Source organism: Mobula birostris, chromosome 32, assembly GCF_030028105.1.
Source record: "Mobula birostris isolate sMobBir1 chromosome 32, sMobBir1.hap1, whole genome shotgun sequence".
NCBI lineage: Eukaryota > Metazoa > Chordata > Chondrichthyes > Myliobatiformes > Myliobatidae > Mobula > Mobula birostris.
Genome location: NC_092401.1, coordinates 16,041,048 through 16,068,553, shown reverse-complemented (window position 1 = coordinate 16,068,553; position 27,506 = coordinate 16,041,048). Strand labels below are relative to the sequence as shown.

General features: G+C 45.2%; 1 protein-coding gene across 4 annotated transcripts in view; it reads left to right on the top strand.

Annotated features, from left to right (window-relative positions):
* The window catches only part of LOC140191292 (ultra-long-chain fatty acid omega-hydroxylase-like), a 63,841-nt gene that overhangs the window by 18,145 nt on the left and 18,190 nt on the right, over positions 1–27,506 (top strand). For 2 of the 4 annotated variants that reach the window (XM_072248564.1, XM_072248565.1), the window contains exons 2-3: positions 2,695–2,907; positions 8,130–8,274. In XM_072248564.1, the coding sequence (XP_072104665.1) occupies positions 2,695–2,907; positions 8,130–8,274 (358 nt within the window). Of the gene's footprint in view, positions 1–602; positions 649–2,694; positions 2,908–8,129; positions 8,275–13,831; positions 13,977–27,506 lie in introns of all 4 variants that reach the window. The other 2 variants (XM_072248567.1, XM_072248566.1) reach the window with 2 other exon arrangements.

Here is a 27,506-nt window from a genome sequence, read left to right as displayed (position 1 = left end):
TATTTCCGTTGTCCAAATCAGAATGGAAATTAAACAAGCACTTAAGCTCAAAATTTGGAACAAAATCAAGGACGAGCTCCTACAATATATGTGACGTAACTGGCAACAATGAATATCAATTGAGTCAGGTTATATAAAAACAACCAAACATTTATTAAACTCTGATAAATAATAAAAAAAAAGAAAACTTAACTGGAAATTAACTGCTATGCGGCCATTCCACAAACCACCACTCTATGCTAGTTCTTAAAGCGATAAATGCGAAAACAGTTCTTAAAGCGGTAAAGTCAAACACAGTTCTTAAAATGATAAATTCGAAAGGCCAAGAGATTTATACAGTCAATTAGGAGAGACTTCTCTGGAGAAGGATTTCTTCATAGACGCGACTTTCCTGCTGGTTCTGCCCAAAGTATTCATGACGAAAGAAATAAAATGGCTTAAATGCGACTGACCTTTCTTCGGGCAAGCAAATCCTGCATGAGCTACCTCCTCTTTTGGCAGGAGTTATCTTCGATACAGGTTGCTACTTCGTCAACGAAGACTCAGTAAGGTTGATCCTTTATTAAACTGCTGAACGATACCAATTTCTCTTAATCCTTCAGGTCCTGTACTTCGATAAGGTCTTTACTCTCCAATACTACTGAAAAGGTAAATCAACAAATCTGTCAGAAATGGGTAAACTGCCAGTCCAGCACTATTGTACCTTACAATAGAACATAAAAACTCCGTTTTAAAAATGAAACCATCATAAAAAAACACACACAATGGAGCGGAGTCTCTGGCTAACATTCTAGCTGGAAAACCAAAAACTGCGTCACTGGGGTCTCCCTTTTATATACCTGTTGAGAACAGGTCATCATGTGACCTCACATCGGCTGGAAAATTACATCAGGTGACCTCCAACAAAAAAAAAAATTACATCATGGTCATAAGACAGTCACAAGATATCCATGAGGTATGTAACACTACGCAGAACAGTCCATGTTCCCAGCCTTCCCCAGTAATGCTGTCCAACTCTTCCTCTGCTGCATTGACACTGCATTGATACTGCATTGCTGCTGCTGCGTGCACCTCTGCTAAGCTCGACATTTTCATCAACTCTGCCTCCAACTTCCACCCTACCCTAAATTCACTTGGTCCATTTCCAACACCTCTCTCTCTTTTCTTGATCTGACTCCATCTCTGCAGGCAACTGTCTTTTATAAGCTTGCTGATTCACACAGTTATCTTGACTATACCTCTTCCCACCCAAGTTTCCTGTTTTTTAAAAAAAAAAATGTGACTCTCCTTAATCAGTTCCTTTGTCTCCACTGCATTTATTCCCAGGATGTGGCTTGCCTTTCCAGGACATCCTTCAAAAGAACAAGATTTCCCTTCCTCTGACTTTTGCTTCCCTCACCCGCATCTCCATTTCATCAACATCCACACTCGCCCTATCTTTCCACCGGCTTAACAGCGACAGAGTTCCTCTTGTCCTTACTTACCAGCCATGAGCCATCATGTCATTCTCTGCAGCTTCTGCTGTAGCCAACAAGATCCTACCACCAAACATACCTTTACCTCCTCCCCTCTCTCCGCTTTCCACAGGGATCGCTCCCTCTCTGATTCCCTTGTCCATTCATCCCTCCCGGCACTTATCCCTGCAAATGGCAAAAGTGCTACACCTGCCTATTCACCTCATCCCACACCTCCATTCACCTCATCCCACACCTCAATTCAGGGCTCCAGACGGTCCTTCCAGGTGAGGCAACACTTCACCTGCGAACCTGCTGGGGTTGTCTATTGTGTCCAGTCCTCCTGATGCGGCCTCCTCTACATTGGTGAGACCCATCGTAAACTGGGGGATTGCTTCGTCGAGCATCTCCACTCCATCTGCCAAAAGTAGAACTTCCCGGTGACCAAATCTTTTAATTCCGATTCCCATTCCTGTTCTGACCTGTTGGTCCATGGCCTTGTCTTGTGCCATGATGAGGCCACCCTCAGAGTGGAGAAATAACATCTTGTATTTCATCTGGGGAGCCTCCAGCCTGATGGTATGAATATTGATTTCTCCTTCTGGGGGGTGGGGGAATTCTTTCCCCCTAACCTCTTCTATTCCCCACTCTGGCCTCTTATGACTTCTCACCTACCTATCACCTCCCCCTGGATTCCCTTCTTCTTCCCTTTCTCCTTTGGTCCACTCTCCTCTCTTATCAGATTCCTTCATCTCCAGCCCTTGATCTTTCCTACCCACCTGGCTTCACCTATCACCTTTTAGCTAGTCCTCCTTCCCCCTTGCCCCACTTTTCTATTCTGACATCTTCCCCTTCCTTTCTAGTCCTGAAGAAGGGTCTTGGCCTGAAACATCAACTGTTTATTCACTTCTATAGAAGCTGCTGTGTTCCTCCAGTGTTTTGTGTGTTGCTCTGGATTTCCAGCATCCAGAATTTCATCTGTTTATGAGCATTATATAGTGGTTAGTTCTAGAAAGGCTTTTGGATACAGCTGCTGGCCCTTCCCTTTACCATGGTGTCCTGTTTACCTCTCCATCTAGTATTCAGGATGATGTCCATCTGCCCTCTGTCCATCGCTCTCCATACTCCCTGGTATTGCTACTGTAATGAGCCAGTTCCAAAGTGTGTGCCTGACATTACTCGGCTGTGAATGAGGTCCCAAGCATGCTGCTGACATGCTTTGTGTGTCTTCTCTCACCAGATGCTGCCAGTACTGGATCAGGTCTTCACCCTGGACCACAGCAAGATATGGATCTACCTGCGGAGTGTGATCATCACCCTGCTCCTAGTCTTCTTCATCAAGACCGTCTGGAACCTTGCCGCTCTTCTCATTAACTTCTATCAGAATAGCAAGAAGCTGGCATGCTTCGACAGCCCCCCAAAGCGCAGCTGGCTCATGGGACACCTTGGAATGGTAGGGAATTAGGTGCTTGTGGTGTCTCGGAATACCAAAGATCTTCCAAAGCCACGGTGGACGTTCATCGTTCCCCTTTACCACCAGGGACCAATCAATACGGCACTGCGGGGGGAGAGGAGGAGACTACACATTGGAAATAATTTGGAAGATGTGTAGCTCAGGTGGTAGATGGTTGAATTGAGCTGTTCTCTGATCTTGGCAATTAACTTGCAATTGTTCCGTCATCATATGAGGAGAGATTATCAGAGTGCCATTGATTGTGGCGTGTTCTCCGAATGTTTGGCCTTTATATGCTTATCAATCAGCTGATTGGTTGCCATTTCGGAAACTCAATTGTGATGTGGGGAGGAAATCTCATTGCTGATTGGTAGTGCAGCAAACTTCATGGTCTGGAACTCTATCTGTATTGGCTCATAAATAGGATTGAGGTTCACATGTTTGTTTATGGAATTGTTTGTGGAAAACCATACTCCTGGGAATTCCCTTGCATGCCGTGTGTTTGCTTGCGCCATGACCTTCAATGATGCCAGTCAAATTTGTACCCCTCTCAATCTTCGTGGGTAGAGACTAGGGAGGGTTGGTCCTGCTGTTTTAGAGCCAGTTGATGTTTCTAGATCCTTGTGGATCACTTTCTCCCAGTCTGACTGACATAATATTTGCTGCAGTCCCCACATTGGATTTTGTAGATGATATTGGTCTTGTCTGATCACTTGGTTCATTCTTTTGGACTGCAAAGTAGTCTCTGCAATGTTGCTATTGGCTTATGTGCGACTACAATTCTATGTTCTTGCAGCAGTCAGGCCGTCATTGGTGAGATATTTTGAATATGTGGAGGGACAACCCTCTTGGTTGCTTCTTGGTTAGTGCATTGTGGAACTCATAGGAATCTTCATATGAAGTTTGATGGGTATCCATTTCATGTGAATACTTTAAAGAGATGTTTCTTCTCTTTATTCTTTAGTTTTTCCCTGCTGCAATGTGTCTCCGCTCTTCAGAACAAATGGTGGAAGATGAAGCAAAGATAGCATGTGCAAACTTGCAGCATTCTGTTTAAGTTTAATGGCACGCTTTCCAAACAGCTGAAAAGGGACACCAACAGGTTTGTCCACCTCTGGGTTTATAGTGGAGTCTGTCATGCAAAAATTAGAAAGATGGTGTTGCCAGTTATAAACCCTAAAATTTGGGTCTATTACATTGATGATACCTTTGTCATAGTCAAGCACAGTGAAACTGGAAGAACTTAAGAACTAATCGACATTGCATTCGATGATATTGAATTAACGATGGAAACAGAAACTGAGAGGGAAACTAGCATTCTTGGACATGCTTGTCAGCACAAACGTAGGTGGCACTTTGGAAATTTCCACTTATTGTAAAAGAACACATAACGATCAGATTCTAAATTATCACAACAACCACCCAAACGTACAGAAGAAGACCTGTATCAAAACTTTGTTCCCAAGAGCGGAGACACTCCACAGCACGGCCGAACTAAAGGGTAAAGAGGAGAAACGTCTCTTTAAGGTATTCACATGAAATGGATACTCACGTAACTTCATCCGAACACGTCTATGAGGTCAACAATGCACCAGTCAAGAAGCAACCAGACACGCTGTCCTTCCATACATTTGAAATGTCTCGGAAATGATGGCCTGATTGCTCCAAGAACATAGAATTTCAGTCGCACATAAGCCAACAGCAATGTTGAAGAGAGTATTTTGTAGACCAAAAGAATAAACCAAGCTATTCAACAAGACTAACGTGGTCTACAAAATTCAATGCGGGGATTTTGGCCAAATTGGGGGGGGAAAACTATCCACACAATCCATGAACATCAATTGGCTGTAAAGTGGCATGACCAACTCCCCGTAGTCTCCACCTATGAAGGTAGAGGGGGACACAAATTTGACTGGGCGTCAGTGTCATCACACGAGCAAAAGCAGGCAAGGGAATACCTAGAAGCATGGTTCTTTACAAGCATTTCTGTAAACAAGCGTATAGACCTTGATCCTATTTAGCAGCCAATGTGAGCAAAATTTCAGACCACAACACATGAAGTTTGCCACAAAACCAATCAGCAACGAGATTTCCTCTCGACATCACAATTGAGTTTCTGAAATGATGACCAATCAACTGACTGATAAGTTTATAAAGGCCAAGCGTTCGTAGGACACATCACAATTAACAGCACGCTGATGATGTCTCCTTGTATGGTGATGAAATATTCGTAAGTAAATTGCCAAGATTGGTCTTGGGTACTGACACACTGAACAAAGTGGCTGATTAGGGCAGCTGGGAGTCCCTCTGGGTGCAGGCTGGGATCACTGATTGAAGAATAGTTACCTCTTTGGGATGGTGTGAGTGGGGGCAATGTGTCTCTGAGCTTCATTCCCTGGGATTGCTCCAAAATTAGGATGGGTGAGGCACCTCCAGGAAAAGGCAGAAATGGGAAAAACTCATTCATTCTGGAAGTCAACCTGAGGGAATTCCACCTTTGGGATCCCCAAGAGAGTACAGAGCTGGTTAATGCCATAGTCAATGTTGACTTCTGGATATTTTAATTGAGATTATGATTGAGTATGAGTTTCCTAATTGATTCAGGATAAATATCTATTAAATTCTTAATGTTTCTCCTCTCGCCATTCATTTGGGATAGGCTTGTTTGACAAGAGGAGAGGTTTGAAAGGAATGATGCAGGGAGGGAGGGACTGATGGAGTGGTAGGGGAAGAATAAGGAGGAAGAGAAAGGGGAAGGTGGAGGAATTCCCCAGCCCACACATTCCACGTAATGACTGGGACTTTCGTACTATAAAAGGACGAAGGGCTAGAGTTGTTTGTCAAATGTGTTCAGGGAAGTTTCCTTAATCAGTGTGTATATATATATATATATATTTAGTGATCATAATTCCATTAATTTCAAGATAATTATGGAGAAGGGTAGTACTGGCCCTTGGGCTAAGATTCTAAGTTGGGGAGAGGTCAGTTTTGATGACATCAGAAGGGATTTGGCGGGTGTGGATTGGGATAGATTGTTTTCTGGGAAAGGGATGCTTGTTAAGTGGTAGTCGCTTGAAGAGTGTAGACTTTCTATGTGCCCATTGGAATAAATGGGACGGCTAGCAAGTTTTTGAGGGAAGGAATCGCATTTCAGGTATGGGCAGCAAAGAACAAATGAGGCCGTTGAGGAGCGCAAGAAATGCAAAAGAACACTTGTAAAGGAAATTAGGAGGGCAAAAAGAAGGCATGAAGGTGCTCTGGCAGACAGGTGAATGCAAATCCTAAGGGATTCTGTAGATTATTTTAAGAGCACAAGGATAGCAAAGGACAAAATTGGTCCAGATGAAGATCACGGTGGTCATCTGTGCATGGAGCTGAAAGAGATGGGGGAGATCTGAAATGGAGTTTAGGTATCTATATTTTGGAAATGGACACAGTCTTTATAACTGAGACAAAACCATAGTGAAGTCATGGACTGTGTACAGATTACAGAAGAGGAGGTGCTTGCTGTCTTGAGATAAATAAGGGTGGATTAGGCCTGACAAAATGTCCACTTGGACCTCGTAGGCGGTGAGTGTAGAAATTGCGTGGGCCTTGGCAGAGGTATGTAAATATTTAATAGGTTGTGACTTTATTCCCTAGCGTGTAGGAGAATTTGGGGAGATTTATAGAAGGGCATGCAGGTTTTTCCCATTGAGATTGGGTGAGACTAGAATGAGAGGTCGGAGGGTAAGGGTAAAAGGTGAAATGTTTAAGGGGAACCTGAAAGCAGACTTTTTTTTTTTTAACTCGGAGGATGTTGCGAGTGTAGAACTAGCTGCCAGCAGTAGTGAGGGATGGCAGAAGTGATGATGCAATTTTGATTGCATTATTGAAGAGATGTGTGTGTGTAAGCACATGGATAGGAGGGCTGTGGAGGTGTCAGGTTTAACCCTTACTTTGATCTTTTGCAATAATGGAAGTCTGCTTTGGGTTGTACTGTGGTAACTGATTGACCCTGCTCTGTCTCTCACACCCAGCGAAAAGTTTGAGAGGGGTTACCTTGCACAGAGGTCCACTGTGTCAGAAGTTCAAAGTGAGCGTGATATTGGGGGTCGCTGCTGGGACATAGGTGGGGAAAGATGAGGGCTCTGGACTCTTCAGGTCCTGATCTTCACACAGATGACTGCAGCTGACCAGTGTGTGCTGTCTGTTAACTCTGGGTAGCTGTTGTACACCAAGCTCCATGCAAGCTTCATAGGGCAAGGTCTTGGTTCTTTAGTTTGGGGTTATGACATCATGGAAACGTGGCTGATGGAAAAGCGGGACTGGCGGCTCACTGTTCCACGGTGTAGATTCTTTAGGCATGATAGAAGTGAAGGGGAGGGAACATTTCCCTCAAGCTAGAGAGAGTCCAGGAAAGGTTTACAAAGATGTTACCAGGCCTGAAGGAGATTTGTAGAGAAAGGCTGGGCAGAATCAATATCAGGTTTACCACTGACATATGTTGTGAAATTTGTTGTTTTGTGGCAGCAGTACAGTGCAAGACATAAAAGTTACTATAAGTTGCAATAATTAAACAGATAAAGGAAGAAAAGTGCAGGGAAAGGAAGGAAAGAGGAATAACGAAGTAGTGCACATGGACCACTGAGAAATCTGATGGCAGAGGGGAAGAAGCTGTTGCTAAGTCATTGAGTGGGGGTCTTCAGGCTCCTTTGCCTCTTCCTTGATGGTAGTAATGAGAAAAGGGCAGGCAAGGACTTCATTTATTGGACCATAGGAGAATGAGGGGTGAGTTTATGGAGATGTGTAAAGTCATGAGGGCTTAAGTACAGTAAATACACACAGACTTTTTCCCTGGGTTGACTAACCAAGGACTGTAAAACACAGGTTTAAAGTGAGTGGGGAGAGATTTGATAGGAACTTGAGGGGCAGATTTTTCACCCAGAGGGTTGTCAGTATATGGAACTGGCTGCTAGCGGGAATGCTTGAGACAGGCACATTAATAACATTTAAAAGATACTTGAACAGGTGCATGGATAGGAAGGGTTTAGAGACTTGTGGCTCAAATGCAGGCAAATGGGACTGATTTGTGGTGACCATTGCCTGGGTGGCGGAGCGGGGCTGAAGGGCCTGTTTTCATGCTATGCCTCCCAATGTCTGTGTGCTCTCCAGCCTCTGCACAATTTGCTGCTTGCTGTGTCCTGCTTCTAATGTGTGTACGTTTATTCTTTTGGAGGAAGGTTAATCCCAATGAGGAAGGATTGCAAACCATTGGACAGCTGGTGTTAAAGTTCCCACTCACCATGAAGACCCGGTTTGGACCCCTGTTACACTTAATCCATCTGTTTCACCCCGATTACATTAAACCTGTCTTCCTGGCATCAGGTATTCCAGCACGTGGGGCAGCTGGTTATTTAGTGGGGGGATTTAGATAATTATTGTTCTGCAGTGTGTTTGACTGAAGGCATTAAAGGTAAATGATGCCTCCAAAATAGAAACAGAAAATAATGGAAACACTCAGCAGGTCAGACGACATCTGTGGAGCGAGAAGCAGGGTCATGAGTTTGTGTTGAAGAGCTTTGATCAGCACTGGGGAGGAGAATGGAGTTGGTAGATGGGTGGTATGTGATTGGATGAAAGCAGTGTTGCTGTGGGGCAAGTGATAAATGTAACCCTGCCGATGCATTAGTGGGTCAGTTAGAGAGGGAAAACAACAAGAACAACGTCTGTGAGATGGGGACATTTTGAGAGTGAAGACAAAGGGAGACGGTAGGGTGCCAGGCACAGGGCTGTGGAACATGCCCACATTCAGGCTGTGCCAGCGGAGAGGGTGGGGAGGGGGAATGAAGGGGACACTGTCCCTGTACAGAGAGAAGCGGGGATATATTTCAGGCCAAAGACCCTTCATTAGATCTGGGCTGTGCCGAAAGGTCCGTGACCTTAAATCCCTATGTTTCCCACTCCACAGATACTGCCTGACCTGCTGAGAGCTTCCAGAATTATCTCCCTTTCTTTCAGATTCCCGGCGTCTGCAGATTTTTGGATTTCCTAAGGTCTATCAGTGTGTCCTAAGATTACCAGCAGACCAGTGCTCAGTCCAGTCCACAAAGCCAGTGACAGTGGTACTTCTGGCCCCATGCAAAAGTCAGCTGAACTTGCACAAGGGCGTTGAGCCAAGAATAGAGTGAGCAGAAGGCACAGCCAGTGGCCAGGTGGATCAGTGAATGAGTTGCTGGGTTTACAGAGATGTGTGCTGTGGCTGTTGTGAAACTGGGACATATATCCACTGATGGGACCTAACAGACTGAAGGAAGTCAGAGCTCAATGTACCAGGGCAAGGATTTTGTGTTGGATTTCAGAACTCATCCAATGTCCATCTATGGGCTCCTTGTACAGTCCCAGACTTTGATTCTGTCACCTCACCACCTGACCCCATATTCACCTCTCTCCCAACTCATTTAAACCCTTTGTAGACCCTCAAGTAAACCCTTTGTAGCTGGAAGCCCCTCTCCTGTGGAGTGACTTTATACTGGTGTACAGTGAATATTTACAGAGAGGGAGGTGATGATCTCTCTCTGTCCGACTAGGACGAGAAAGAACAGCAGGTTGGGGCGCCGTCACACCACGGGCTTTCAATGCCCAGTGTTGTCGGTCCCTTCTCCTGTCTGTGTTGAAGGTGCAGATGTGGGGTGTTGTGTACTCCAGCTGTGAGGAAGATGACGTGTCCTGTCCCCCCTCGTCCAATGACTGAGGCCCTACCGGTTGGTTTTCAGAGGATGGCTGTTGAACTGAGGGCCAGTGTAAGGGAGACGCGGTGACCACAGTCTGTATACGTTGTGCGTGTCTCCAATGCTGCTGATTCCTTCCGATGTGAACTGTGTTCCCGCTCCGTTGTCATTGTCCTATTGTGAAAGCAGCCTGCGCTGGCACGTGCCGTTCATTGTACACCTGGGGAATGTGGAGCATTGTCTGGTCGTGACATTTGTTACCTGAGGAGTGGATCAGACCAGGAAAGTAGAGCAAGATCTCACCGAACTTCCCGCTGCCATAAAGACCTCTGCATCACTCATTTTGCTCTTTCTTCTTCCTATTTTTTGATTTTTTTTCTCAGATCTTTTGTCCTACCGACCCTCTTCTCCCCACTTCCTTGTTGCAGTCTTTCCTTCAATCTGCCTCTCCCCTTCACTTCTCCGTGGGAAACTGCTGTGTCCATGCATTTACCCCAACATCTTCATCTAGCCTGTGATCTTCAGCTTAAAAACAGCTAGAGTAACTTTCTGGATGAACATGATCTTGGTCTAGCTTCCGATTACACCTCTGCCCACCACTCATCTCTGTCACATCAGTATGGTCTTCCTAGACAGTGCGGTCCCTGCTGATGCCCGAAGCACCTTTCTCCTCCTCACCTGCATAATCATCCCATAATCACTGAAGTGGCAATGGCCTCTTATTGGCCTCAAAAAAACCTGTTTTACCATCATTTTGGTTCTTTAAAGATGAGAATTAAACTCCACGATGCCACAGATATTTTTAGTTAATGAACTGGTCAAAGTACAGGCTTGGAATTTGTTTCTCAAGAGAAAAGCCAAATTCCAAATAGCTCTGATGACCTTTTGTTACTGGAAATAACTTGGCACACTTTATCTCATGATGCAAGGATGGAGAGAGCTGATACCACTCCCACCTGACCGCCCTGGCTGGAGTAGTTTGTTCACTGTGGATGGCTTCCTGTCACTTTCCTCAGCCTAAAGCAGCTGCCCCCCGCCCCCATTGAAGGGATGAGAGGACGTTGGTCTGAGTCAGACTGGATCCACTGCTCAGTGGGGGCTATCAGTGTCTGCAGCCTCTGGGATGCTCCAGTTCTCTGGAGCCTGTGCGTGGCGGAGCCTGTCATTCTGATTCCCCACTCACTGTCTGTCAGCAAGTTCACCTGGATGTGTCATCAATCTCCCTCCTCCTCCAGGCCACTCCTGTGCGTTAGAAGGGAAAGGTTCTGACAGATGAACTTGGAACCCATAAGACATAGGAGCAGATTTAGGCCACCTGGCCCATCGAGTCTGATCCCACATTCAATCATGGCTGATCCCTTTTTCCTCCTCCTCAACCCCAGTTCCTTGCCTTCTCCCTGTAACCTTTGATGCCATGTCTAATCAAAAACCTATCAATCTCTGCCTTAAATACACCCAACAACCTGGCCTCCACAGCTGCATGTGAGAACATATTCCACAAATTCACCACCCTTTGACTTAAGAAATTTCTCTGCATCTCTGTTTTGAAAGGGTGTCCCTGTTCCCTCTTGTCCTAGACCCCCCTACCATGGGAACCATCCTTTCCACACCTACTCTGTCTAGGCCTTTCAACATTCAAAAGGTTTCAATGAGATTCCCTCTCATCCTTCTGAATTCCTGCGAGTACAGACCCAGAGCCATCAAACATTCCTTGTATGATAACCCTTTCATTCCTTGAATCATCCTTGTGAACCTCCTCTGGACCCTCTCCAATGTCAGCACAACCCCTTGTACCTGCTTCTCCATTCATTCAGATCAGAACCAATCTTGCACCTCAACATCACTCTCTTGTTTTCATATCCGGGGATCTTCCCATCTCTGTCTTGAATATATTCATTAATTCAGCATTCAGTATCTCAGATAGACAACTGCAAGGTTTTGCCACAGTGTGGGTGAAGTAGTTTCCTCTCTCCCCAAATGGGTCGGTCTCCTACCCTGAGACCATGCTTCCACCCCCACCTCTCTCCACGCATCCCAGCCAGGGGAAACACTAACTCCACATTGGCCCTTTCGAACCCTGTTACAACTCTGTGTATTAGCTCTGAGCACTCACAATGTGAGATTCACGCCTCAGCTGCTGGCTGAATAAGGAATCTGTACATTTCTCTGTTCTGACTGAGCTCCCACTAACAGCCAAGAAAATGAACTCTCAACACCCCCATAAAATGCTGGAGGAAGTCAAGAAGTCAGGCAGCACCCATGGAGGGAAATGAACAGCCAATTAGACCTGCTGAAGAGACTCTGCTCAACGTCAATTGTTCATACCCCTCCATAGATGCTGCTTGACTTGCTGAGTTCCTCCAGCGTTTTGTGTGCATTGGTCAAGATTTCCAGCATCTGCAGGACCTCTTGTGTCTCAACAGCCCTATGTTTGTTTCATATGCATTTAAGTAGGCAGCATCTCTCAATTGTACTAATTTGAAAAGTAATCCCATTATCCAGCTCACTCCTGAGAGTTTTGAACTGATTTGTTCCTGCTCTCACTCCGTATCCCTATATTAATCCCAGGTTAGCCCAATGACCAGGAATGAAAACTGTTCTCTCAGGGTGAGGTGGGATTGGGTCAAGGAGACCTCAGCATCATAACCACTATGTCCCTGGGTGCCGTGTAGCTCCAGCCCCAGTCTGCCTTTCTTATTCCATTTCCTACATTAAACATTAAATCCACTTTCCACCAAAAGATGCCTGTATGTTTGACAAATCGTTCTGTGCTCCACGAAAATCTCTGCCCCTCTGTGTTAGCTTTAACCTGCCTCATGATTGTTACTGTGTGTCTAGTGATTAAATAGGTTTCCCATTCACTTGTCGGTGAGCGTTGTCATTATGCTGGGTTACAAGCAACATCTCCACCCCCAGGACAGTGACCAGGCAGGTATGGAGACTAATTCAAATACCCTCAACATTGAATGGAAGAAGTACAGTCTGCCTGCTCAGTCATTCAATAAGATCATGGCTGAAATGGTATTTCATGGCCACTACACTGCACCTACCCTGAATCCCATAATTTTCTTAATATTCCAAAATTCATCAATACCTTTCTTCTAAATATTCAGCAACTCGGCCTCCACAGTCTTCTTGGGTAGATAGTTCCAAAGTCTGCTACCCTCTGAGTGAAGTAGTTTCCATTCTTCCCTGTCCTGAATAGCTGACCCGTACTTTGAGACCATGATACCCGAGACAGTGTAAGCAGTCACGGCACGAGCAAACATGCAGCATGCAAGAGAATCCATACAAGCATGGCTTTCTGCAAACAATTCTGTAAACAGACATGTCGACCTCGATTGTTAAGTACATAAAGGCCAAGCATTTGGAGGACACACCGCCAATGAACACTGCACAGGTGATGTCTCCTCGTTTGGTGATGAAATGTTTAGCAAATGGACTTCCAAGATTGGAGAACAACTCAACTCCTCCATCAATCACCCAAGCTACACGTTTTACGAGTTATTTCCAGAGTAAACCTCAACTCTGTAGCTAAACTGGCAGGACTTGTAGAACATGCTGAAGTCTATAAATAGACAGCTCATTTATTGAGAGTTAGTGAGGAGTAGTAGTGTATGAGTTTGGGAACAGGTAGAAGCCTTGTACCTATCCTCCTTCTCAGAACCTGCTTATTCCAGTTCCCAGGTTCTGATCATGGGTGGCCTTTCCTAACCTTGGATCAGCATTTTCTAGTCCCAGTCGTGTTTTTTTGCTGTGGTTTGGTCTTTTCAGCTGCTTTGTGCTTCCTGCTGTGCATTCTCTTCTTCGGTTGGCAGGAGCTAATCAAGGCCAATGTTCTCCCGATCTGTGTTTGCACCTCCGAACCTGGTACATACTTTTCATTGTCATGTGATTATTGACAGCTTGCTGAGGCTTATTTCCTGGTGGCTATTCCGCAATTTCAGAGAAACAAGTTTTATTCTGAAATAACAGGTGTGCTGTGTTGATTTTTTTTCCTATTTTCTTTCTTCCTGAAGCACCTCATCATAATTGAGATAGCCTGAGATAGTGTCTAATTTATGAACATTACACTGCGCTATTACGCTACTTGCTGTTGATGTTTCACTCTGCAGTGATCAGTCTCTGGGGGATAATGAAGGGTTTAACATGCTTGTGAATTGTAATTCTTTGGTTAATTTCTTTCTTTGCTCTCATTGGCTTTGTTCCATTAGATTCGCAGTTCAGAGGAGGGGCTGAACCTGGTTAATGAAATCGTCAAACGTCATGTGACCTGTTGTGTCACCTGGTTTGGACCCATTCATCCAATAGTGAGGGTCTTTCATCCATCGTACATCAAGTGTATCCTGTTTCAATCAGGTAGAGCAGCTTGACACCGGAAATCATTGGTTTTTTCTTTTCAGTACAGGTTCAGTATCTCTTCTCCGAAATTCCAGAAACCTCCGAAATCGAATTTTTTTTGAGCGCTGACATGACGTCACAAATGGAAAACCCCACAGGACACTGGGAAGTTCCCAGGCAATGGGCAGCTCACAGATGGTTCTGAGAAGTGACCTTGTATATGTAATGAACAAAAGTTAATGAAAAATAGGGAAATCTCTGCACGAAATGAAAGCTGAAGATCTCGATTGTGTGTTGAAAGAGTAGATTTGTCGGCTCAGAATGAGCATGTGCCACTGATTATGAAACAAAGACCCATCAGGCTGAACTGAAAATTGAAGGAACTTGTGAATATTCAGTAGGCTGGTTGCAGAAACTTAAGAAAGGGCCAGCAAAGAAGTTAACTGAGTTTGCCAAAATAGTTGCTGGTGAGTAGAGCTACTCGGACTTGATGATTCAGTCCCTATGGTAAGTCGGCACTCTTGATGTTGGCCGTGGGCTTGGAGAGGTGACAAGGAGGAAGGGTAGGTACGTCATCGGGGTCTTCAGGTGGGCACCCTCCTTCTTTAACGTTTCGTTGATAAGCCCATGACATCTCTGGAAGGCTCAACGGTGCTACCTGGTGTCCCAGATCCACCCTCCTCAGTTCCATACTCTCCTGTCTTCATCTTGCAGCCCATTTGTTGTCTTTCCTTTTAATCCAAGTCCAATTGCTGCTTTCTTCTGCTGCATTTGACAAGGATTTGATTGCTTGTTGGAGGGAGTGACCCCTCACCCCCATCTTCTTCAATAGACTGGTCGTAGATGTAGCAACGAATCCCCTGCATCCCACTTCTGCAGGGAAAATCTTGGTCGTCCAGCCATTCTGGGCAGCTTCAGTTGCCAGTTCAGAGTACTTGGTCTTTTTCCTCTCATAAGCTTCTTCGACACTATCTTCCCATGGTACTGTCAATTCCACATCATATGCCAGCTTGGCTGCTGTGGACCACAGGACCATGTCTGGCCGGAATGCTGTAGCCGCAATGTTTGGGGGAAACACAAGCATTTTTTTCCAAGCCCACATCCATTTTCCAATCCCGAGCAACCTGCAGAATGCTTACGTCTTTTGATGTTATATGGTGCTCTGGAGGTTGGCCTGCTGGTACAAATCGTGTGATGTGGACATTTCCTGCCAATGTTTGTGGGAGAGCATTTGTGGTGATTCGCCTCTGTTCCAAGATTGATGCCAGCTGTCTGAGAACTTGGTTATGCCGCCAAGTGTACCACCCCTGGGTGAGGCTCATGGTGCATCCTGTTAAAATGTGCCTTAGTGATCCAAGTGCTCGACAAAGAAAGCAAGCAGGATCTTCTCCCCACCACTGGTTCAGGTTTTGGTAGGAGGTCATAAGTGGCTCTGATGACAAAACTTAGCTGAGATCCCTCCATCTCCCAGATGTCATGCCAGCTAAGTTCCCTCTCTTCCAGGCTCTCCCAATTAGTCCATTGGCCCTGCTTGGCCATTGAGACGGCCCCAGCATGTCGCTCTGCCTCCTCCTGTCTTCTCAACTCCTCCACTACGAGCCGTCTCTTCTGCACTGATGTTGCCTTGTGCCACTGAGGAGCCTTTGGGACGAGCCCGAGCCCGGCTCTCCCATGTTGGACTTGGCCAACTACATCCCTGAAGCGAAAAGCAGACTTAGCACTCTGAACGGTTTCAGATGGGGTCCATGTCCTCCCCGTTGCCACACGGGGGCGGGGGGGGGGGGATCATGACCAATTTTGCTTTGGTGCATTTGAATTCTTCCACAAGACTTGCAATTGGTAATTCCAATTTGCCGTTCCCGTACAGTCCAACAGGACTTAAGCATCGCAGAAGTCCAAACCACTGTTTGGACTTGTGTGCTGATCATTCTTTCAAGCTTTTCAACCTTGCTGATGGGGATTTCATACATTGTTAATGGCCACATGAGTCTTGGGAGTATGCCGAACTGGAAGCACCACAGCTTGAGTTTTCCTGGCAGCAAGGTCTTGTTGATGCAAGCTATGTACGTGATGGTATCCTCTTTTAGTTGTTTAAGCTGCTCAGTGTCTTTGAGCTTGGCATCATACCATCGGCCCAAGCTCTTCACTGGCATTCCTGAAACAGTTGGTGTTCCGTCAATATGAAATCTTTACACACTGCATCAGTCCACGTGTGATAAACAAGTAAAAGACAAAGACTGCTTACCAGTTGCACTTAAATTCAGTTGGAAATGATCTATCTCATTATTTATTCTGAAATCTGAAACACTTCTTGCCCCAAGCATTTTGGATAAGGGGTACTTATCCTGGACTGTGTCATTATTCCTGTCCGGAATTATAGGAGTGTAAATCTCATTTCAGGTCCTAAACCTTCCCCAGTTTTGATGAAAAGTGATCAATCTGAAACATCGACCTGGTTTCTTTCTCTAATGACCTAGAAACTAGAAACATAGAAAAACTACAGCGCAATACAGGCCCTTCAGCCCACAATGCTGTGCCAAACATGTACTTACTTTAGAAATCAATTCTGGATACCCATAGCCCTCTATTTTTTTAAGCTCCATGTATCTGTCCAGGAGTCTTTTAAGAAAAAATCCTATCGTATCTGCCTCCACCACCATTGCCGGCAGCCCATTCTACGCAATCACCACTCTCTGTGCAATAAAAAAAACTTACCCCTGACATCCCCTCTGTACCTACTTCCAAGTGCCTTCAAACTGTGCCCTCTTGTGATAGGCATTTCAGCCCTGGGAAAAAGCCCCTGACTATCCACACGATCAATGCCTCTCATCTTATACACCTCTATCAGGTCACCTCTCATCCTCTGTTGCTCCAAGGAGAAAATGCCAAGTTCACTCAGCCTATTCTCGTAAGGCATGCTCCAGGCAACGTCCTTGTAAATCTTCTCTGCACCCTTTGTATAGTTTCCACATCCTTCCAGTAGTGAGGTGACCAGAAATGAGCACAGTGGGGTCTGACCAGGGTCCTATACAGCTGTAATCTTACCTCTCGGCTCTTAAACTCAATCCCATGGTTGATAAAGGCCAATGCACCGTATGCCTTCTTAACTACAGAGTCAACCTGTGCAGTAGCTTTGAGTGTCCTATGGACTTGGACCCCAAGATCCTTCTGATCCTTCACACTGACAAGAGTCTTACCATTAATACTATATTCTACCATCATATTTGACCTACCAAAATGAACCACCTCACACTTATCTGGGTTGAGCTCCATCTGCCACTTCTCAGCCCAGTTTTGCATCCTATCGATGTTCCGCTGTAACCTCTGACAGCCCTCCATACTATCCACAACACCCCCAACCTTTGTATCATCAGCAAATATACTAACCCATCCCTCCACTTCCTCATACAGGTCATTTATAAAAATTACGAAGAGTAAGGGTCCCAGAACAGATCCCTGAGGCACACCACTGGTCACCGACATCCATGCAGAATATGACCTGTCTACAATCTTTGCCTTCTGTGGGCAAGCCAATTCTGGATCCATAAAGCAAGGTCCCCTTGGACCCATGCCTCCTTACTTTCTCAATAAGCTCTGCATGGGGTACTTCATCAAATGCCGTGCTGAAATCCATATACACTACATCTATTGCTCTACCTTCATCAACGTGTTTAGTCATGTCTCAAAAAATTCAATCAGGCTCATAAGGAACGACCTACCTTTGACAAAGCCATGCTGAGTATTCCTAATCATATTATGCCTCTCCAAATGTTCATAAATCCTGCCTCTCAGGATCTTCTCCATCAACTTACCAACCGCTGAAGTAAGACTCACTGGTCTATAATTTCCTGGGCTATCTCTACTCCCTTTCCTGAATAAGGGAACAACATCTGCAACCCTCCAATCCTCTGGAACCTCCCCCATCCCCATTGATGATGCAAGGATCATTGCCAGAGGCTCAGCAATCTCCTCCCTCGCCTCCCACAGTAGCCTGAGGTACATCTTGTCCAGTCCCAGTGACTTATCCAACTTTCCAGAAGCTCCAGCACATCCTCTTTCTTGATGTCTATATATTCAAGCTTTTCAGTCCACTGTAAGTCATCCCTACAATCGCCAAGATCCTTTTCCATAGTGACTACTGAAGCAAAGTATTCATTAAGTACCTCAACTATCTCCTCAGGTTCAATACACGCTTTTCCACTGTCACACTTGATTAGTCCTATTTTCTCACATCTTATCCTCTTGCTCTTCACATACTTGTAAAATGCCTTGGGGTTTTCTTTAATCTTGCTCGCCAAGGCCTTCTCATGGCCCCTTCTGACTCTCCTAATTTCATTCTTAAGCTCCTTCCTGTTAGTCTTATAATTTTCTAGATCTCTATCATTACCTAGTTCTGAAAAGCTTTCCTTTTCTTCTTGACTAGGTTTTCAACTGCCTTTGTACACCATGGTTCCTGTACCCTACCATGCTTTCCCTGTCTCATTGGAACGTACCTATGCAGAACTCCACACAAATACCCCCTGAACATTTGCTACATTTCTGCCGTACATTTCCCTGAGAACATGTTCCCAATTTATGCTTCCAAGTTCCTGACTGATAGCTTCATATTTCCCTTTACTCCAATTAAACGCTTTCCTAACTTGTTTGTTTCTCCAATGTTATGGTAAAGGAGATAGAATTGTGATCACTTTCCAAAATAATATCCCAGTGAGACTTGACTCCTGACCAGGTTCATTTCCGAATACCAGATCAAGAACAACCTTTCCTCTTGTAGGCTTATCTACATATTGTGTGAGGAAACCTTCTTGAACACACCTAATGAACTCCACCCCATCTAAACCCCTTGCTCTAGGGAGATGCCAATCAATATTTGGGAAATTAAAATGTCCCACCATGACAACCCTGTTATTATTGCACCTTTCCAGAATCTGTCTCCCTGTCTGCTCCTTGTTATCCCTGTTGCTACTGGGTGGTCTATATAAAAAAAAAACACCCAGTAGAATTATTGTTTCAAACTTTCAGCCATAGAGACTCAGTAGGCAATCCCTCCATGACTTCCTCCTTTTCTGCAGCCGTGACACTATCTCTGATCAACAGTGCCGTGCCCCCACCTCTTTTGCCTCCCTCCCTGTCCATCCTGAAACATCTAAAGCCTGGCACTCTTAAGTAACCATTCCTGTCCCTGAGCCATTCAAGTCTCTGTAATGGCCACAAATTATAGCACCAAGTACTGATTCACACTCTAAACTCATCCACTTTGTTCATGATACCCCTTACATTAAAATAGGCACATCTCAGATCATCGGTCTGAGCATATCCCTTCTGTATCACCTGCCTATCCTCCCAATATGTACCACAAGCTCTGGCTGTTCACCTTCCCACTGAAGGACATCATGGATGCGACCAGAAACATCCTGGATCTTGACACCTGGGAGGCAAACTACCATAGGCATTTCTTTACTGGGTCCACAGAATCGCCTGTCTGACCTTCTAACTAAAGAGTCCCCTATTATTGTGGCCTGCTTCCTTTCCCTACCCTTCTGAGCCACAGGGCCAGACTCTGTGCCTGAGGCGCGGCCACTGTGGCTTCCCCCGGTTAGGCTGCCCCCCCCCAACAGTACTCAAACAGGAGTACTTATTGTTCAGGGGGACAGCCACAGGGGTACTCTCTCGTATCTGACTCCTGCCCTTCCCTCTGCTCTCGAGTGTCCCCAGATGTCTGGTTTTCATTCAGATCTCTGACATCTGCAGTATTTTATTTCTCAGTTCCGGATTCTTCTTGGGGCAGTCAGAGATTGCTGAGCCCTCTGAATTTTTTTTTTCTGAACGCTCTCTTCAAACATTCAACTAGAATGTCTTCATAATCAAGCTCTTCCCCTGGGACTGTGCAATAATTTTCTCCTCAAATATCTGACCACTATTTGAGCACTGCATTTGCACTGAACCTCTTTGATAATGAAATGCATCTCTCAACTACTCGCTGTGTGCAGGATGATGTGGAAGGGAAGATTTTCTCCCCTGTCGGTAACTCTGTTCTCTCTTGCCTCAGTATTGATCCCCAAACGCCGCCATGGCAAAGTTTACAGAGAGAGATGCCGAGCAATGGTCTGGCCCATCCTTCCACATGGCATGCTCTTGCTCTGTATTGTCCTGTGTAACATGCGTAGGAGGTTACAGAACGTGAATGTGTAATGTAAGCCATCCAGAGTAAATATCTGATCTCTAGTCTCAAAGTAAAGCTTGCAGGATTTGATCTGACATGTAAAGTATTTATGGCCCGAAATCAAATCAAGTGCGGCATAGTTATGATTTGGCAATTCTACAGAATGACCTCCTTAAGGTTGTTATAGTCGAGGATAGTAATGGGGACAAACTCCCACCACCTATTAAATGCTCCCAGTGGTGTGCGTCTCAAATAGCCTCTGACAACCAAGTCCATCTCCTGTCCTTCACATGTGGCTTAGGCACTAAGCCTGGTGGAATTGTTTCTGCTGACAGGGGGTGAAGGCGGGTTATTGGTGCCTTAAAATCAGACGCTCTGGGCAGATGGGGCTCATCAGCCGTATTTGGCAGCTCATGTAGGAGAAGGAGACTCTGATTTCAAACCTCTGCAGGCTTGTGATTATATCCACTCATGGGGGAAGGCTTTGGGAGTAAATCCTGAGGGAAAAATCTGGATTTGAATTCCTTAAGGCAGCCCTAAGTTGAGTTCGACGCTGACTGGCAACTCCAGTACTGCCATTGGTGCCAAACTGTATTGTTTTCTGCCGTGAATTTGGATTCATCAGCTGCGTGGAGAGGCTGAACCTGCTACATGGCCAGAAGTTTGCTCTCCATATTGTACTGCCCTGGCTTGTGTATCACATAGACAGCTGGGTCGCAATGTCCGTGGTTGACCCTGACCAACAGAGGGACTCTCAGAAAATGCTACACAGACTGTAGATCTTGGGACACGTTGGATTTATGTCTGTCACACCGAAGACAGTGAGCATTTCTCCACACTTCCATTAGTCTTGCCTTGAATCCTTTCATCGTCCTATTTACTGCCACTGCACCATCTCTGATTGCAGGAACAACCCTAGCTTCTTCCTGAAGCCCACCCCAGGAATCCCTTCTGCACCTGGTCTCCAGGACTGTCATGTCCCTCCCAGTCCAGCTGCCTGCAACTGAGCTATTTTAGTCGCCTAATACCCTGCCGTGTTTGCAGTGCTGTGTACGTATTCACAGTGGCCCGTGTCCCTGCAGTCCACCCAGAATTGTACCCTTCTTCACTCTTCAGAACGTGTCACCACCTCCACTCCCTTTTTATTATGTGCCGTAGAAGATGTTGGATTGGAAGTGCAACTGGAGACGCACTTGCAAAGGTTGACTTGGATGTGGGGTAGATATTGACAAGAGTTTTGAGGATCAGAATAAATACGATGGTCGAAAGCCCAACCAAACCTATTGAACTACCTTCTCCGAAACTAAACGAAATTAGTTAATGGAAATTTGCCAAGAAAAATTGATTAGGTTGTTGACAATAAGATTATCTCAAATGTCTGCTATTTCAGTAGCTTAATTCACTGTTTATCTTCAGAAGGTAAGAACAATACTTAGCAGGTCAGGCAGATCTGCGAGGAGAGAAATGGGTAATGTTCCACATGGAAGAGCTTTACCAATTTCTCTTTTTATTTCAGTATCTTTATTTTTGATTATTTTCATTCATTTGTCTCTCTGATAGGCCAGGGTGTTCCCAGCTCTGAAGAATACTGCCAGGGTAGGGTTGGCTGTGTTGGGGTGTATGGGAATGTTTCCCAACCCTCTGTGGATGTGAGCCTCTGAACGAGTAGCTGAAAGTGGCTGGATGCATCAACACGCCAGGCACCCTGCAGAGAAACACCGGTTAACCTGTGGATGTGTGGTAAACATGAATCAAGTGATTACTGCATTAAACTAAATATAAGACATGGGAGGAAGTAGGTCACTTGCTCCATCAAGTCTGTTCCACCATTCCATCATGGATGATTTATTATCCCTTTCAACTCCACTCTCCCCATGAATTTTGGTGCCCTGATTAACCAAGAACCTATCAACCTCCACTTTAAATAAACTGAATGATTTGCCTCCACAGCTGTCTGTGGCAATGAATTCCACAGATTCACCACCCTTTGGCAAAATAAATTCCTCTTCATCTCCGTTCTATAAGCATGACCCTCAATTCTGAGGTTGTGTCCTCTGGTCCTCAATTCTCCTTCTGAAGGATGCAAACACTTCACATTTATTCTATCTTGGCCTTTCAGCATTTAATAGGTTTCAATGAGATCCCCAGTCATTCTTCTAAATTTCAGCGAGTACAAGCCTAGAGCCATCAAACACTCCGCAGACTTCAACCTTTTCATTCCCAGATTCATTCTGGTGAAAATCCTGTGGACCCTCCCCAGTGTCAGCATATCTTTTCTTAACTAAGGGGCCCAACACTCCCAAGTGCGGTCTAACCACTACCTTATGAAGTCTCAGCATCACATTCTTGCTCTTGTATTCTATTCCCTTGAAATGATTGCTAACATTGCATTTGTCTTCCTTACCAGTAACGACCTGCAAGTTAACCATTGGGGGATCCTACTCGAGGGCTCCCAAGTCCATTTGCACCTCTGATTTTTTAACTTTCTCCCCATTTAGAAAATAGTCTATGTATTTATTCTGTTTAACAAAGTGAATGACAATACACTTCCCTGCACTGTATTCCATCTGCTACTTCTTTGCCTATTCTCCCAATCCCTCTAAGTTCTTTTGGAGACTCCCTTCTTTGACAACATTATTTGCCCTCTGCCTATCTCTGTATTGTCTGCAAACTTGAGCACAAAGCCATCAAATCCACCATTCAAATCATTGACATATAACGTGAAAGGAAGTGGTCCCAGTACAGACCCCTGCTGAACCCTACTAGTCACCAGCAACCAACAAGAACAGGCCCCCTTTATTATGATTCTCTGCCTCCAACCAGTCAGCCAATCTTATATTTGTGCCAGTATCTTCCCTGTATCACCATGGGCTGTTATCTTGTTGAGCAGTCTCATGTGTGGCACCTTGACAATGGCCTTCTGAAAATCCAAGTAAACAACACCCACTGACTCTCCTTTGTCTATCCTGCCTGTTATTTCCTCAAAGAATTCTGACAGATTTATCAGGGAAAACTTTCCATGCTGACTTTGGCCTACTTTATCATGTGCCTCCAAGTTCCCCAAAACATCATCCTTAACAATGAACTCCAACGTCTTCCTAACCACTGAAGTCAGGCAAACTACCATATCATTTCCTTTCTTATGCCTCCTTCCCTTCTTAAAGAGTGGAGTGACATTTGTAATTTTCCACTACTCCGGAACCATTTCAGAATTTAGTGATTCCGGAAAGGTGAAATTTCTTTGGCTACCTTTTTTTTTTCGATAACCCTGAGGTGCAGTCCATCTGGTCCAGGTGACCTATCTACCTTCAGACCTTTCAGCTTCCCATGCAGCTTCTCCTTAACAATAGCAACTACACTCCCTACTGCCCCTGACACACTCGGATTTCTGGCATACTGCTGGTGTCTTCCACAGTGAAGACTAATGCAAAACATTTAATAAGTTCATCTGCCATTTCTTAGTTCCCTCATGAGTACCTCTCAGGTGTTGTTTTCCACCAGTCCAATATCCACTCTCACCTCGTTTACCCTTTTCATATCTGAAAAAAATATTTTGTATTGTCTTTGATATTTTTGGCTAGCTTACTTTCACATTTCATCGTTTCTCTCTGTATGTTTCTTTAATTGCCTTTTTAAAAACCCTTCCAATCCTCTAACTTCCCACTATCTTTTGCTATATTACATGCCTACCTTTTTGCTTTAATACATTCAGCCACACTGGTTCATCCTCTCTAGAATATTTTCTTCATCTTTGGGATGTACTAATTCTGCGCCTTCCAAATTTCCCCTGAAACTGTAGCCACTGCTGTTCTACCGATACCTCGGCTAGTGTCTGTTCCTCTCTCCTGCCTCTCTAATTCCCTTTACCCCACTGTCATATCGATACATCTGACTTTATCTCTCTCTCTCAAACTGCAGAATGAATTTGATCATTGCCTCTTAAGTGTCCCTTCACCTTGAGCACCCTGATTAAATCTGGTTTACACAACGCACAATCCAGGATTGCCCTCTCCCTAGTGGGCTCAATCACAAGCTGCTCTATAAAGCCATCTTGTAGGCACTCTACAAATTCTCTCTTGGGACCTAGCACCAACCTGATATTCTTTTCTCCTGTCTCCCTGCATATTGAAATCCCCCATGACCTTTGTAACATTGCCCTTTTGACATGCCTTTTCTATTTCCCTTTGTAATTTATATACTACATCCAGACCACTGTTCAGGTGGTTGTATATAACTCCCATCATGGCCTTTTTAACCTTGCAGTTAAACCCACAAAGATGCTACACCACCTGCTCCTATGTTACATCCTAAGGATTTGATTCCACTTTTTACCAACAGAGTCACCCCATTTCCTCTGCCTACTTGTCTGCCCTTTTGATACAATGTGTATCCTTGGATGTTAAACTCCCAACTATAATATTCTTTGGGCCATTACTCAGCACATGCCAAGGCTGTCAATCTCTAACTGTGTTTGAGATCTGTACCTTATTCTGTATACTACATGCATTCAAATATAACGTCTTCAGTCCTGCATTTGTCACCCTTTTCAATTTTGCCCTCGTCTTGCACTGCAACTCATCCTACTAACTGCAATTTTGCACTATTATCTGCCTGTCCTTCCTCGCAGTCTCATGACACACTGCATCTAGTTGTGTGCCAACTGCCCCATTTTCAGCCTTATCACTCTCGTTCCCAACTCCCCTTCTTAGTTTATCCCCCCGCCCCACAGCTCTAACAAATCTGCCCACAAAAATATTGCTTCTCCTTGTGCTCAGGTGTAACCTGCCCTTTTTGTACAGATCATACCTTCCCCAGAAGAGATCCCAATGATCCAGAAATCTAAAAGGTAAAGATCTGTTGCAAAAGGCAACATCTGAGGTGAGAGGGTTAAGGTTTAACTGATACAGTACTAAGCCTCTTCACCGTTTGGTTCATTGAACGCTGGTTCAGGAATGAAAGAAACATTGGCCTGTTTATTGCAGGTTCTGAACTGGGAATGAATGCCTGGGTTCCTACAGGGATTATAGATCGAGTTGCTCATGCGCTGTGTCATTCTGCGAGACTGGCATTGTGCCATCTCATTTGTCACCGTATTTGGGCTTTCAAGAGCAAGCACCCAGTGCAGGTCCCATGGTTAGGTATGCTTCTGAGCTTTACAGAAGGAACCATCCAGCCTGTGGATCTGCCTCCTCCTGATTCCACACTCCTGCCTGCCTTCTGCCCACACTTCTCTGAAAGCTGAAATTGAATCCACTTCCATCAGACAGTGTACTCCAGATGCTAAACACTCACTGTATAAAAATAATTTCTTCATCTTGCTTTTTGATCCTTGACCCTACCACCAATTGCAGCAGTTTCCTTGCCTGTTCTGTCAGGCCCCATGTCTCCTCTCCAACTTCTCTGCTCTGCGGAGGGCAATTCCAGCCTCACAACGAGAATTCCTCATTCCAGGAATTAGAGTAAACTTCTACTGCATTCTCTCTGGGATATTCACATTCTTCTTGAATTCGAGGGAATAGAATTGGATGCAATAACTGGGCTAAGGCCAAGGAAATGTTCTGTGTAAGCTATGACCAGCAGAAGATTACACTGATCAATGCTGGGATCAAGTCGCTGAAATTGGTAAACATCTTGTCCTTTGTGAATTAAAACTCAGTAGGCAAAATGGGAACAAGCTCTTTCCAATTCCATTTCCCATGAACAGTTGGACCAATTTTGGACCCTTGTCCTATTTAATCCCCTCAAGGATCCTTACACAACTTTCTCTGTGCCCCAGCCCCAAAATAGCCAATGTATCTCCCAAAATATCCCAGGACCCGAGGCAGTTGTTCTCAGAAGCATTTCAACTCTGGGTAGGTGTGATGCCAAGGATTTGATGTCTTGTTCCCAGCTGCTGTTGCTCCTCCACATCCTAACTTGTGAGCACTAGTTCTGTACAAACAGGATCCTCCTGTGCTCTTGTACTCCTGATACTGTCCTGCAGCTCTTAAACCCCAGAGATTCCGTACAATCTCAAAGTCCACCTTCTGTCCCTGCCTTAGGCTTTGTAGCCAAGACTATATAATAAAAGGATGTGAGTGGGATGAGGTATCCTGTGAGACCTTTACCTCATTGTGGGGCTGGACTAAGAGTAAAAGATCTGGGACGCTAGGAATGGCTCAGCAGTAAGGAGCTGGACTGTTGTGCAAGATATTGTTCTCACCATTCTGCCCACTTCAGATGAATCAGCCAATCACATACTCATCTGCAGTACAAAACCCACTTTCCTGTCACTTCGACTGTTCCCGTCTGTCTCACTTCCCCCTCTTTGGCAGGAGTGATCATCACACGAGTCTTGTGTAAAGGAAAGACCCTCCGTAATGTTCGGCCATTGCGTTCAGTGGGATAGATTCTGAGCAGTTGAGATCAACTTGAGTCATCCTTGGGAAAGTAAGGTGTCTATGATTTGTGGATGGCAATTATCACCGACTTGGGAATGCTGCAGGACAGTGCTCAAGGCACAATGGCCTGTTAGGGTCAGGGCATGGGCTGTTCTCTAGTGATTGTATGGTGCCTCTTGCAAAGGCTCAAAGACAATGAAGCACCAAGACCTGAAAAACCTTGTGCAATGGGCTGACAACCTGCCAGGAATGACTTCTGGCGAAGGGTCTTTGATCTGAAGAATTAACTTTGTTTCTCTCTCCACAGACACTTACCAACCTGCGGTGTATTTCTGGCACCTTCCGTTATTGTTTTAAATTTCCAGTGTCTGTAGTTGTCTGCTTTTGTCTCTCATAAGACGGTATAAAGCCACATACTGTGTATGTCCTGTTGTCCTCGCCATATCACCCATTACCTTTGCTAAATTCCCCACTGTCAACATCTTTTGATGACTGTGGGTCACCCACCATTGGTTAGAAGCCAAACTGGACCAGCTCTAGAATGCCAAGTGCAGCTCAGAGGCTGGTTACCTTCTGGGTGATTTGATCCCTTATACCACGAGGCCACTTCTTAAGCCACGAGCCTGAATTTTCCATTGGTGGAATTTTGGCAGCATATCCAACCATCCAAACCAAAGCAGCACATTTGCTGGGCCAATTGTCTCCCCCATTGGTTCACCATGGCTGCAGAGAATATCAGGGATGTAACACAGCTCTGCTCCCTCCAAACCCATGACCCCTCCCGCCTCACTACAACTGGTGCCAACAGCAGCCAAGATGCCGTCTCTTTCCAGACACACATTGTTCTCATAGCTTGGTGCTCCTTGTGGAAGAGTCCAAACCCTATTGGTGCTTCAGGGTCAGGAAGGGCAATGACCCATAGCCTCTGACTGCCTGTGAGGAGGGTCTTGGTGGCGTTCTGTCATTCATGGTGATGCTAATGGGGAGCTGCCTCTTGGCTGACAT